At 39.9% G+C, this 14,777-nt stretch overlaps 1 protein-coding gene and 1 long non-coding RNA gene across 3 annotated transcripts in view; one reads left to right on the top strand and one right to left on the bottom strand.

The window, feature by feature from the left end:
- Positions 1–6,712: 6,712 nt before the first annotated feature.
- On the top strand, positions 6,713–10,717 carry LOC136330217 (uncharacterized). Its single transcript, XR_010730255.1, has 2 exons — positions 6,713–9,072; positions 9,429–10,717. It is a non-coding gene; the product is annotated as an uncharacterized lncRNA (long non-coding RNA).
- The window catches only part of HADHB (hydroxyacyl-CoA dehydrogenase trifunctional multienzyme complex subunit beta), a 26,552-nt gene continuing 22,237 nt past the window's right edge, over positions 10,463–14,777 (bottom strand). For both annotated transcript variants that reach the window (XM_066266707.1, XM_066266708.1), the window contains 2 exons: positions 14,305–14,469; positions 10,463–11,032 (listed from right to left, as the gene is read on the bottom strand). In XM_066266707.1, the coding sequence (XP_066122804.1) occupies positions 10,997–11,032; positions 14,305–14,469 (201 nt within the window). In that variant the 3' untranslated portion in view covers positions 10,463–10,996. The remainder of the gene's footprint in view (positions 11,033–14,304; positions 14,470–14,777) is intronic.

The following is a 14,777-nucleotide window of genomic DNA, read 5'->3' as shown; positions in this document are numbered from 1 at the left end:
TGTGCTTTGGGATGATGCTCTAAACTAGTGGTCGGCAAACTCATTAGTCAACAGAGCCAAATATCAAAAGTACGATGATTGAAATTTCTTTTCAGAGCCAAATTTTTTAAACTTAAACTATATAGGTAGGTACATTCCTTATCGAGGCAGCGCCCACACGTGGTATTTTGTGAAAGAGCCACATGTGGCTTGCAAGCGGCATTTTCCCGTCCAAGGCTCTAACCAACCAAATTATTGGGCCAGGGCTTTTTTCTTTTTAAATAATGAGGAAAGGAGAGAGAAATAGAAACACCGATTTGTTCTTTCACTTATTTATGCATTCATTGGTTGATTTTTGTATGTGCCCTGACCTGAGGATTGAACCTGCAACCTTGGCATGTCAGGACGATGCTCTAACCCACTGAGCTACCCAGCCAGGGCAAGAAGAAAGATTTGAGAAAAGCCTCTAGCAGACACCGAAACATTTAGCTGAAATGCTTTACAAAATTCACAAGAGATAATGGCAGGATTCTGAAAAAATTTAAACTAGATAAATGAAAAAATTTTGATAAATGAATCTTTGTTAATTACAAATTTCATTAATATTTTTATAAAATGGAGTGCGGACATCTTCTGTTGAAATAAAAATGCATACCACATACTTTTGGAAACATTTTTCTGACAAACACTATACCTTTGTTTAATGATTTGTGTGAATATTTTAATTGTGTATAAACCAGCCCAAATATTTCTCTAAGTGGATTCGCTCGTTCATTCAAATAGAAGATACCAGTTTGCCGGGACAGTTGCCATGTTTCTATGCCACAGTCTTGTGCCAGCCACCAGGGAAGGCAGACAGCCACTGAAACAGTGCAGACGTCACCTTGCTGGTTTCCCCAGCAAGACAGTCATGTCTCAATGTAACTATCACTTCATTAGTATTGACAGTCTTGGTTTTTTAAATTATAAAATTATTTTTTTTAATTTTTATTTATTTATTTATTCATTTTAAGTTTTTTTGGGGTTTTTTTGTATTTTTCTGAAGCTGGAAACGGGGAGAGACAGTCAGACAGACTCCCGCATGCGCCCGACCGGGATCCACCCGGCACGCCCACCACGGGGCAATGCTCTGCCCACCAGGGGGCGATGCTCTGCCCCTCCGGGCGTGGCTCTGCCTCGACCAGAGCCACTCTAGCGCCTGGGGCAGAGGCCAAGGAGCCATCCCCAGCGCCCGGGCCATCTTTGCTCCAATGGAGCCTTGGCTGCAGGAGGGGAAGAGAGAGACAGGGAGGAAGGAGGGGGTGGGGGTGGAGAAGCAAATGGGCGCTTCTCCTATGTACCCTGGCCGGGAATCGAACCCAGGTCCCCCGCCAGGCCGATGCTCTACCGCTGAGCCAACCGGCCAGGGCCTATTTATTCATTTTAGAGAGGAGAGTTAGAATGAGAGAGAGAGAGAGAGAGAGAGAGAGAGAGAGAGAGAGAGAAAGGGGGGAGGAGCAGCAAGCATCAACTCCCATATGTGCCTTGACCAGGCAAGCCCAGGGTTTTGAACCGGTGACCTCAGTGTTCCAGGTCAACGCTTTATCCACTGCGCCACCACAGGTAAGGCTAAAATTATTTTTTGAACAATTTAAATAATACACTTTAGTAGCAGCAGAGACTCCTTTTCTTCTGAGTATGCTTTGTGGAAATATCTCATTTTCCTTGCAAACGATTGCACATACTCATTGCATGCTCTGCTAGTTAAAAAAAATAAAAACACTTTAGAACTGATAAATGAAATGACATTAATCCTTTGTTCACTTGGCTCTCACCATTAAAAAAAACTGAAAAGGACAGCTCTGGAAGTAACAAAAGTGAGATTTAGCAGCAGCTCCATATCTAAAAAGATGGCTTAAAGAAATAAGTAGACAATATAAAAAGGGACACGGGTGGGGGGTGAGGGAGTTATATTCAGTGGGACACAAATCCATGTAAACACAATAAATTAAAATTAATAAAATTTAAAAATAAAATAAAATGAGGAAAAAAGTAAATAAGTAGACAAGTCTACAGAGAGATGTATAAAGGACATGTATTCCAGTGTTACATCCTCAAAAAAGAGGCACAAACTAGGACATATCCATACAGAAGAATGCTATGTGGTCATTAAAAAATGAGATGTAGCTATACCTACTGATACAGAAAAATATTTGGGCTATATAGCTTATTAGAACAAAACAGTTCAAGAATAGCATTAGACTAGGCAATTTTGATCCATATGTCCAACCAAATATTGTACACTGAAAAGATATCAAACTATTAACAGTGGGTATCTGTACTTGATTTTTCATTTTCTTCTTACTCTAGAAATATTGAATTTCTTAACAATAAGCACTATTTTTATATTAGAAAAATAAAATGATTTTGAAAAAGTTCTCTTGAACATTCTGCATATTTAAAATTTGACAAGCAAAAGAAACAAAATACCTTCTGGAATTCAGGTTTGTGCAGAAGAGTGGACTACATTAGGGGTTCCTGGGAAAATGTTGATCCCTCTGTTTGGAGTTCTGCTTTGGGAACCAATTCTGTTTGGTCAGCAATGGTCCTTTAAGTATGGAAGGGGAAAGAGCTTCTCCTTGAGTTAATTGCAGCTACAAACATTGCAATCATGTCTAAATGCTTCTTCTCTTTCACAATAAGGGTAATTCTTTTTAGAATAGTATTTCTACTATTTTTATCCTTCTATTCCCACATTCTCCCATTTCCTCTCAATCAATGATACCTCCTCACTGAAAAAGCAGAGTGCACCTGTTCAAGTCCCAAATAAACCACAGTGGATATAGACAGAGGGCCTCTGAGCCATCCATTGAAATCTGAGAAAGATTGGAAGACCCTGATACTGCTTTTCACCCTTCAAGAAAGACTAGAATTTGAGAGATTTGGAGAAATCAACAAAACTAAGAAAGGATGGTGGGGTCAGGGGGAGGAGATAGGCTGAGAATTAGAACTCTCTCTGGAAGGATGGAAGCAGAGGGCAGGAATTATTGCCTGTTCTCTTGGTTGCAGTGGTCTCAGTGTCTAGACTAGTGCTCAACACAGAACAGGCACTCGATATATATTTGCTGAATGAATGAACTATATAGACCATAGGAAGAACATGAACTTTTACTCAGAATCAGCCATCAGAAGCAAACAGCTGGGGTGAGGCTTGGGATGGGGTAGAGGAGGAAGGAAACCTTTTGAAATTTGAATGAAAGAAAAGAAGGACAAATAAATGTTCCACTCCCAAAAAAGTCATTTGGTAGAGCAAAGGGAGTAATTAAAGTTTCACATAACAAAGAGACACTTAAGCTGGGATCTCTAAGATTATCTAAGTTTAAATTTATCTAAGAATGAACATCAAGGTCTATATTAGATGGAAGCATCTATAATGACAAAGCCAAGAATGATCTTTTGCATCAGTCATTTCAATGAAAAAAACTTGGCTTTCTCTTACATGTATAGAATGTTTTGAAATAGTATTTAACTTGTGCAAAGTTGGGTGAGCCTATGACACAACCTCTGAACTAGAACTTTAACATCATTGAAGCTCTGTGCTCCTCTCCAACCCAATGCCACTGTCCCGACCCCGACCCAGAGGTAACCTTTGTTCTGAATGTGTTCCCTTACCATTTTTCTAAAAATTATTTTTATTTATTTTATTTTATTTTATTTTATTTTATTTTACAGAGACACAGAGAGAGAGAGTCAGAGAGAGGGATAGACAGGGACAGACAGACAGGAACAGAGAGATGAGAAGCATCAATCATTAGTTTTTCGTTGCGCGTTGCGACACCTTAGTTGTTCATTGATTGCTTTCTCATATGTGCCTTGACCGCGGGCCTTCAGCAGACGGAGTAACCCCTTGTTCGAGCCAGCGACCTTAGGTCCAAGCTGGTGAGCTTTTGCTCAAACCAGATGAGCCCGTGCCCAAGCTAGCGATCTCGGGGTCTCGAACCTGGGTCCTTCTGCATCCCAGTCTGACGCTCTATTCACTGCACCACCGCCTGGTCAGGCAAAAATTATTTTTAATTGTGGTAAAACATACATAAAATTGATTACTTTAACCATATTAAGCATACATTTAGTAGTGTTAAGTACATTCATATTGGCATGAAATCAGTTCCAGAACCTTTTTCACCTTTCAAAACAGAAAATATGTAGACATTGAACAACTCATTCCCCTACCCCAAACCCTGGCAACCATCATTCTACTCTCTGTCTATGAATTCGGCTATTTTAGATATCTCATAGGGCCTGGCCTGTGGTGGTCCAGTGGATTGTCAACTTGGAATGCTGAGGTTGCCAGTTTGAGACCCCAGGCTTGCCAGGTCAAGGCACCTGTGAGAAGCAACTGAGAGTTGATGCTTCCTGCTCCTCTCCCCACTCCTGCTTTTCTCTTCTCTAAAGTCAATAAATAAAATCTTAAAAAAAAAAGGATATCTCATATAAGTGGAATCATAGTATTTGTTTCTGGTGTGCGTGTGCGTGTGTGTGTGTGTGTGTGTGTGTGTGTGAGAGAGAGAGAGAGAGAGAGAGAGACTGGCTTATTTCACTTAGAATAATGTCAAGGTTCATTCATGTTGTAGCAAGTGTCAGGATTGCCTTCTTTTTAAGACATATTCTAGTGTATATATATTATTGCATTATTTTCTTTTTTTAAAAAAGATTTTATTCATTTTACTTATTCATTTGAGAGAGGAGAGAGGGGGAGAGAGAGAGAGAGAGAAAGAGAGAGAGAGAGGGGAGACACAAAGGGGGGAGGAGCATAAAGCATCAACTCCCATATGTGCCTTGACCGGGTAAGCCGGCGATCTCAGCTTTCCAGGTCGACACTTGTTCCATTGCGCCACCACAGGTCAGGAGCATTATTTTCCATATGAACTGTAAACCTATTTTTGCCCCACCCTGTATGTAGATTTTATTTATATAATATTATGATGGATACTTGGGTTGCTTCTCTATATAGGCTATGGTGAATAATGCTATGAACACAGATGTACAGAAACCTCTTTGAAACCCTGCTTTCAGTTCTTTTGGATATATATCTAGACATGGAATTGCTAGACATATGGTAATTCTACTTTCAATTTTTTGAAGAGCTGCCACACTGTTTTTCATAGTGGCTGCGCCATTTACATTCTAACAGTGCACACAGGTTCCAATTTCTTCATATCCTCACATTTGTTATTTTTAGGTTTTTTGATAGTAGGCATCCTAATGCCTAACATCAAATCTATGAAGTGGTATCTCATTGTAGTGTTGATTTAAATTTTTTTAAAATTAACTTTAAAGAGGGAGAAAGAAACATCAATTTGTTGTTTCACTTATGCATTCATTGGTTGATTCTTCTATGTGCCCTGACCAAGGAGTGAACTCACAACCTTGGAATATCAAGATGATGCTTTAATCAACTAAGCTACCCAGCCAGAGCTCTCATTGTAGTTTTTTTTGCATTTCCCTATTGATTGGTGATGTTGAACATCTTCCCATGTACTTATTGGTTATCTGTGTATCTTCTTTAGAGATATCCTATTCAAATTCTTTGTCTACCTTAAAATTGAGTTTTTTCTGGTGTTAAGTTGTAGGATTTTTTTTATATATTCTGAACATTAACCCCTTATTGAATATATGATTTGCAAATATTTTCTCCCATTCCAAATGTCGCCTTCATATACATACTATGTTCTTTGATGTAGTTTTTTAAAAAGTCCAATTTATTTTCTTTCCTGTTTTTGGTGTCATATCCAAATCAGTGCCAAATCTGATGTCACATAGCTTCCTCATTTTCTTCTAAGAGTTTTTATAAGTCTAGTTCCTATATTTAGGTCTTTGGTCCATTTTGAGTTAACTTTTAGATACAGTGAAAGGTGTATTCCAACTTCATTCTTTTGCATGTGGATGTAATTTTCCCAGTATGATTTGTTGAAGACTATCCTTACCCCATTAGTTTTGATACTCTTGTCAAAAATATTTGACTATATGTGAGGTTTTTGTTTTTTTTTTAAAGACTATTAGCTAGAGCCTGACCAGGTGGTGGCACAGTGGATAGAGCATCAGACTGGGACGCAGAGGACCCCAGTTCGAGACCCCGAGGTTGCCAGCTTGAGCGCAGGCTCATTTGGTTTGAGCAAGGCTCACCAGCTTGAGCCCAAGGTCGCTGGCTCGAGCAAGGAGTTACTCAGTCTGCTCTAGCCCCCTGGTCAAGGCACATATGAGAAAGCAATCAATGAACAACTAAGGTGCCCACAATGAAGAATTGATGTTTCTCATCTCTCCCCCTTCCTGTTTGTCCCTATCTGTCCCTCTCTCTGACTCTGTCACAAAAAAAAGAATATTAACTAGAAAAACAATATAATAAAAAAAGAAACTATAACTCCAGATTTTATTCAGATTTCACCAGCTTTTCTATGAATGTTTTTTCGTGTGTGTGTGTGTGTGTGTGTGAGAGAGAGAGAGAGAGAGAGAGAGAGAGAGAGAGAGGGAGAGAGAGAGAGGGACAGATAGGGACAGACAGGGAGAGAGATGAGAAGCATCAATTCTTTGTGTAGCACCTTAGTTATTCATTGATTACTCATATGTGCTTTGACTGGAGGGCTACAGCAGACCAAGGGACCCCTTGGTCAAGCCAGTGACCTCAGGCTCAAGCTGGTGAGCCTTGCTCAAACCAGATGTGCCTGTGCTCAAGCTGGCAACCTCAGGGGTTTCCAACCCGGGTCCTCTGCATCCCAGTCCGACGCTCTATCCACTGTGCCACTGCCTGGTCAGGCCATGAATGTCCTTTTTCTAGTTCAGAATCCAGCCCAGGATACTTTACATTTAGTTGTCATGTCTCCTTAGCCTCCTCTGGTGGGTGAGTTTCTCAGTATTCTATTACTTTTCATGTCTGTGCGTAGTTCTGAGTACTGGACACGTATTTTGTAGAATGTCCCTCAATATGGGTTTGTCTGATGTTTTCTCATGATTCAACTGGGTTATAGGTATTTGGAAAGACTATCACTGAGGTGAAGTGGCCCTTTAATTACATTATACCAGGAGGTATGTGATATCCACATCACAGCACTGATAACGTCCCCCATCACTTGGTTAAGCTGGTGTTTGTCAGATTTCTCCACTGTGAGATCATTTCTTTTTCCTTTTCATACTCTGTTCACTGGAATTGAGTCACTAAGTCCAGCCCACATGCAAGTAGGAAGGGACAAGCTCCACCTTCTGGAGCATGGAGTCTACATGTTATCTAGAATTCTTTATGATTTCTTTTCTCTTCCATTACCTGTATTGGAAAACATTTTACCTCATATGTAGGCGTTCTAGAAATGTACTTAGTTTTGTTTTCAAAACTTTCCTGTCCATGAACATTATTTACAATATTTTGCTATTAAAGAGCAATGATGCTATCTACTGGTACTCATGTGCAAAGTTCTGTAGGAAATATCCCTACGAGTGGAAAGGCTGGGTTGTAGGTTGTGTTATACTCAAATGTACAAGATAGCACCAGACTGTTTCCAAGGTGTTGTATCAAATTGCTTTCTCACCAGCAATATATAGAAGTTCCTATTGTTCACATCCTCACCAACACTTGGTATATTCTTAGTCTTACTCATTTTTGCCAGTGTAGTAGATATGTATGAAATGATATCTTATTGTATGATCTTAATTTGGTTTTTCTAAATTATTCATGAGCATTTTTTCATATTTATTCTCCATTTGTATATTCTTTTCTAAAAAATACCTGTTAATATTTTGCCATTTTTCTAAAGATTTTTTTATTAATTTTAAATTTAAAACATTTTTTATTTTAGTGAGAGGAGAGGAGGCAGACTCCCACATGCTCCCCAACTAGGATCCAACCAGCAAGCCTATTAGGGGTGATGCTCTACTACTCTGGGGCCCTTGCTCCATTGCTCAGCAACAGAGCCACTTCTTTTAATGCCTGAACTGAAGGCCATGGAGCAATCCTCAGCACCCGAGGCCAACTCGCTCAAATCAATCAAGCCATGGCTATGGGAAGAGAAGAGATGGGGGGAAGGGGGGGACAGGAGAGGGGGAAGGGTAGAGGAGTAGATGGTCACCTCTTCTGTGTGCCCTGACAGGGAATTAAAACCAGGACATCCTATTGATTTTTAGAGAGATGAAGAGAAAAAGGGGGAGGGAGGGAGGAGTGGGAAGCATCAACGCACAGTAATTGCTTCCTGTATGTGCCTTGACCCGGCAAGCCCAGGGCTTCAAACCGGCGACTTCAACATTCCAGGTTGAGCTTTATCCAATGTGCCACCACAGGTCAGGCTCTTTTGCCATTTTTTACTGAATTATCTTTCTTCTTATTAAGAATTCTTTATATATCCCAGATTCTTTGGTATATACAATAGAGATCTCTGTAAGATATACACATATGTTCTTTACAAGATACATCTTTATCTTTGCCCCACTTGTGGCATAATTTTCTTTCCACTCTATATAAAGAACACATTCTTATATCAACATAGGCAAATTTATAGATCTTTTATAATAGCACTTTAAAAGTCTTAAAAAATCCTTCACCCTCTCTCCTCAATCTAAAGTCATAATGATGTTTTTTTCCTAAAATTTAAAGAGATTTTTACCTTTTATATCTATGATTTTTTTTTTAACAGAGACAGAGTCAGAGAGAGGGATAGATAGGGACAGACAGACAGGAATGGAGAGAGATGAGAAGCATCAATCATCAGTTTTTCGTTGTGACACCTTAGTTGTTCACTGACTGCTTTCTCATGTGTCCTGACTGTGGGCCTTCAGCAGACCAAGTAACCCCTTGCTCGAGCCAGCGAGACCTTGGGTCCAAGCTGGTGAGCTTTGCTCAAACCAGATGAGCCCGTGCTCAAGCTGGTGACCTCGGGATCTCGAACTTGGGTCCTCTGCATCCCAGACTGATGCTCTATCCACTGCACCATCGCCTGGTCAGGCTATAATTGATTTTTATGATATGTATGTAAATATAATGATTTTCAGTATTAAAAACTCATATTATATTGAAATTACCAATGAAATCATGGGGGAAATGATGCTGGAACTCTCAAATGCCCTTTTCAAGAGGTTAGCACTGCCTGACCAGGTGATGGCACAGTGGATAGAGCGTTGGACTGGGATGCGGAAGGACCCAGGTTCGAGACCCCGAGGTCGCCAGCTTGAGCGCGGGCTCATCTGGCTTGAGCAAAAATAAAGCTCACCAGCTTGGACCCAAGGTCACTGGCTCCAGCAGGGGGTTGCTCGGTCTGCTGAAGGCCCACGGGCAAGGCACATGTGAGAAAGCAATCAATGAACAACTAAGAAGTCGCAACGCGCAACGAGAAACTGATGATTGATGCTTCTCATCTCTCTCCGTTCCTGTCTGTCTGTCCCTGTCTATCTCTGCCTCTGTAAAAAAAAAAAAAAAAAAAAAAAAAAAAGAGGTTAGCACTTACTCCATTGCCTAATCTGCCTCTGAACTAGAAGATTCTGATGGCCAGTAACTTTCATAGACTTAAGCAATACTCACATAAATGGCCATAATTTTGACTTTTGCTTTTTCAAAGCACTAGCATACATGTTTAGTGCAGTTTGGTTGTCAAAGAATTGAAAGAATTTTTAGTATGTTCATCAAAATTTTAAAAAAAAATTTTTTTCCATTGGTTTGAGAGAGGAAGGAAGGGAAGAAGAGAGAGAAAGAAGCATCAACTATTGTTCCACTTAGTTCCATTTAGTTGTTCACTCACTGATTGCTTCTTGTAGCTGGCCCTGAACAGGGGTCAAACTCACGACCTCTGGCTCATTGAGTTGATGCTTTACCCACTAAGCCACGGAGCCAGGGCCTGTTGCAAAAATTTTAAATTTCTTTACACTTCATTTAAATCCTGACAAACAGAAGCATCTCCCAACAGTGAAATAAATAATTTACTCCAACTGACCAATTGGGGGTAAAGAGAAGATGGTATTTTTTTTTTTTTTTGGCAACTTTTTTTTTTTTATAGAGACAGAGAGAGAGTCAGAGTGAGGGATAGACAGGAACAGACAGACAGGAATGGAGAGATGAGAGGCATCAATCATCAGTTTTTCGTTGCGCATTGCGACACCTTAGTTGTTCATTGATTGCTTTCTCATATGTGCCTTGACCGTGGGCCTTCAGCAGACCGAGTAACCCCTTGCTTGAGCCAGCAACCTTGGGTCCAAGCTGGTGAATTTTTGCTCAAACCAGATGAGCCTGCGCTCAATCTGGTGACCTCAGGGTCTCGAACCTGGGTCTTCTGCATCCCAGTCCGACGCTCTATCCACTGCGCCACCGCCTGGTCAGGCAGAAGATGGTATTCTAAAGCAGGACTCTCTTTATGTTCCTAGCAGCCTCATGGTGACTAGAATGGTTAGAAGTTACAAATGAGAAATCAAAGGCAAAATTTGCCTTTAAGCCAAGAGAACTATCTTTTGTCTCAATAAAAAATAAGGCAAACAGTTCTCCAATACTTCTCCCACTTTATTAAGTTTAATCAGCATGGTATTTATATATCTAAATATTTACTGTAAATTTTACGTGATGTTTAGATTCTGAATTATCTTCTCATAATTAAGTTAATTTAGGCACATTGGTTTGTATTTAATAGAAAACACTCAGCTTTAGGTCAGAAATAGGAATGAGCATAATTTGCAAATATTACTTACAAAGTTGATTCCAAATCTCAGCTAACTTCTCCAAGTTGCAAGCACTTATTTCGTCTTTAACAAAAATACAGACCAAAAACAAACACTTAAATGTATTACATGTGAGATTCTGGTGACTAAGAAATCCCTGAAGGAACGCAGTAAGCCGTGATTACTGGAAAGCTCAGAATACTGGCAAGGCTTAATTGCAAAGTATTTAACCGAAGGCCACAAGTTTTATTTTCCTAAAAGGAGCTAGGAACTATAGATGTCATTTAGTAATGCATTGAAATGGCATTGCCGAGTATGAGTGTTGCACAGAAACTCCAGGTCACCGCTTCTTGGTCTATTATTTTGGATAAGCTTCCACTATCATAGCATGGCCCTGTGAAGGAAAAAAAAGTTCGGTTAGAGCAATGAACAAGGTACAGAGGCAGAATACTGGCAGCAGAGAACAATGGGAAAAGTACAGGCTTTGGAGTTTGATGTTGGCTCTTCCATTCAAACACTGTGTGATCTTGGGAAAATCATTCTGAACCTCAAGTTCATTTACAGAATGGGGCTCATGCTACCTACTTCATAGTGTTTTTGTGAGCATCAAATTAGGTAGCATATGATACATATATTTCTATATATGCACATACATATACACACTGGAGTCTGTCTACTAGAGTCTGATTCCTAGTAGATGCTCCATAAGTGGTTGCATTTAAAAGGCGAAGCCACAGGGAGCTTTTGTAGCTGTACAAGAACAAACATAATATAGTGAATACCAACAATAGTAAATTTCTAGATTAGAAAACTGAAGCTCTGAAAGGTGAAGTTACTCATTCAAATCCACAACACTATTAAATAGGGCCAGGATTTGAAACCAGGTCTAGATGATCCCTAAGCCAAAGATTCTTCTTTACTATTCTACTCAGATGAGGATAACCCAAGGGCCCATGAAGGTAAGAAGTGTCCCTCCAGCACCATGCACAGTGCTGTGCACTAGTTAGCTCTCTAGTTGAAACCAAGCATAGAAATTTATAATTTCATGAGTCTAAATCCTATCTGATAATCACAGTCATTCTATCTTTTGGACTGAGATCAAACCAGTTAATAGCCTAACTAATGCCCGGCTATTTGATTTAATCTAATCCCCATATATATTTATTAAGAAACTGTTATTTAAAAGGCACCAAGTTGAACACTGTGGGTAACAAAGTTTTGCTACATGGTTGTCTGTCCTCAATTTAGTATACACTATAGTTCAAAACAGCTAATCCTGACCAGGTGGTAGCGTAGTGGATAGAGCACTGGACTGGGACGCAGAGGACCCAGGTTCGAAACACCAAGGTCACCGGCTTGAGTGCGGGGTCGCTGGCTTGAGCGTGGGATCATAGACATGATCCCATGGTAGCTGGCTTGAGCCCAAAGGTCACTGGCTTGAAGGCCAAAGTCACTGGCTTCAGCCTAAGGTCGCTGACTTGAGCAAGGGGTCACTTGCTCTGCTGTAGCCCCCCAGTCAAGGCATATATGAGAAAGCAATCAATGAACAACTAAGGAGCTGCAACGAAGAGTTGATGCTTCTCATCTCTCTCCCTTCCAGTCTGTCTGTCCCTCTGTCTCTTTCACAAAAAAACAAAAAAACATCTAAATACCTTGATCAGCAACAAAAAAGAACAGGGATGAAAAGGCCTAACTTGCGGCTACCCTGGAAAGGCTAGCAATTTCCTTCTCCAGCTTTATTTAAAATGCATTGGTTTGCTCTAGATCAGTGTTTCTCTACTGTAGGCAATTTTGCTCCTCATCTTCCCCAGAAGACATTTTTTGTTGTCCCAACTGTGTGTATACGGGAAGGGGGGGGGTGCTACTGGTATCTACTGGATAGACCACTGCTCAACATGCCGTGACACACAGCACAACCTCCCACAACAAAAAGTTATCTGGCCCAAAATGTTAATACTGCTGAAGTTGAAAAACCTGCTCTAGATTCACAATGATGGATTCCTCCTCTGATCGAATCATGCTGGTATCACTCATTTGGCTTTTGATGGCACAATGCCAAATTTAGCCTAGTGTCTAAGATGCATCATCTTTCTTCTCACTATACTGTTAACTTCTAGAAGGTACTGGGTATTATTCTTTGTTGATCCATAAGAGCATCTAGTATTGTATTATTTATACTCTATGTGCAAGAGAAAAAAGTAGGGAACAAATACTGAAAACCAAAGGACATTAACCTATTTAAACTATGTGGTACACGCAGTGCCATGCACTCGCTGTCTTCTTTGTTTAAGCCTGGCATAGAAAGATAAGAGGGCAGGCTCTGGTCCTAACTGACTATGAAAGTTACACATTAAAAAATGTTTTGATCATGAAGTCTAAAATGTTCCAGCCTATAAATAACTGACCCCTTGTGTCTTCAAAGTCTCTGAGGAAAAGCCATAACTAAAACCTTGTAAATTTAAAATGTTTGTACTTTTACATTTCTTATTTGTTCATCTTGATCAGCAACAGAAAGTTTCTGTAATCTGAAGGAAAATCAAATCTGTTTCCAACAGGGTTAAAAAAAAATAAAGATGACAGCCAGCCTTCCTTTCGGATTTTATTACCAGAGGAAATGCTATAACAGGTAGGAAGCTGCATCTATCCGGCAAGTAAAGCTGATAAAAAAATCTGTAGAATAATGTCATTTTCCCCAGCTAAATAGCAATAAGTTATTCAGAGGTAAATTCATTCTCCAATTAAGGTACTGTTCAGTTTTCAAGGAAGATAGTTCACCTCTTGGAGAGATTTTACAGATGAGCCTAATAAAGATAAGTGACTAGATAAATAGATAAATGAATAAAATTTTATTATTAAAGAAGAAAATATATCAAAGTGTGAATAATGGGTATCTAGCAAGGAAATTATAGGTGACCTAGTACTTTTCTATATACTTTTTCTATTTTCCAATTACCAAAGTAATAATTCACATATTACTTTACTTTCTTTTTTCTTCTTTTTTTAGGTGAGAGGAGGGCAGATAGTGAGGTAGACTCCCACATGCGCCCCAACCAGGATCCACTCAGCAACCCCATCTGAGGCAAATGCTTAAGTACCATGCTATTTTTAGCACTTGAGGCTGATGCGCTCCAATGGAGCTATCAGAGCTATCCTCAGTGTTTGGGGCCATGCTTGAACCAACTGAGCCACTGGCTGAGGAAGGGAAAGACTCCCTTAGGAAGAGAAGCAGAGGGAGGAGGGGGAGAAGCAGATGGTCATTTCTCCTGTGTGCCCCTAACCAAGAATCAAACCCAGGACGTCCATATGCCGGGATGATGCTCTATCCACTGAGCAACCAGCTCAGTGGCCACATTGAGTCTCAGTTTCCTCAGAGACTTTGAAGACACAAGGGGTCAGTTATTTATAGGCTGGCCACATATTACGTTCATATAAATGAAAAATATTATTTTAGGAAAAAAGTAATCTAGCTTGAATTTAAATAGCATCTTCTTTCTAGAACATATACTATCAGAAAATAGGATGGATTGTTTTTTTCTGTTTGCCTGCCATTAGAAATATGGTCCTAAGAATGTTTTGAAATAAACTAAATCAAACATTCTTGGATGAGCTTACTTTGTTTCTAAGAAAATGACTTTTCAAAACTCCTGTGAAGCAGCTGTGACATACCTGCCCTCCAGCTGCACATGCAGCCACTAAACCAAACTGGCCTCCTTCCTTCTGCAATCTGTTGGCAGCTGCCATGACCAATCGGCAGCCTGTGGCTCCAAATGGGTGTCCCAAGGACAGGGATCCACCCCAGTTGTTAAACTTCTCCAGGGGAGGCGATCCAACCTGGCTCATATAAAAATAGACACAAATACAAAGATGAGTTTACTTATGATAAGAATCAGGCCAGGTCTTTAGTAATAAGTAACAGAAGTAGAGAGAAATAACTAATGAGACACATCACAAATTATTTTACTGCAAAAGAAAATTTCTAGGTCAATTCTAAAAGCCAAGGGTTCTTTTACTTTTTCTTTCTTTCTTTTTTTGGATGGGATATCTTCATAGACTTCATCTCAGTGGCCCCAAATTTGTTTATTTATTTCATTTATTCTTCATCTAACATCAGAATGGGAAGAGCAAAAAACAACCTAAAA

Source organism: Saccopteryx bilineata, chromosome 3 (genome assembly GCF_036850765.1).
Source record: "Saccopteryx bilineata isolate mSacBil1 chromosome 3, mSacBil1_pri_phased_curated, whole genome shotgun sequence".
Lineage (NCBI taxonomy): Eukaryota > Metazoa > Chordata > Mammalia > Chiroptera > Emballonuridae > Saccopteryx > Saccopteryx bilineata.
Note: the sequence above shows the minus strand (reverse complement) of the source record. Positions and strands in the feature narration are given on the sequence as shown.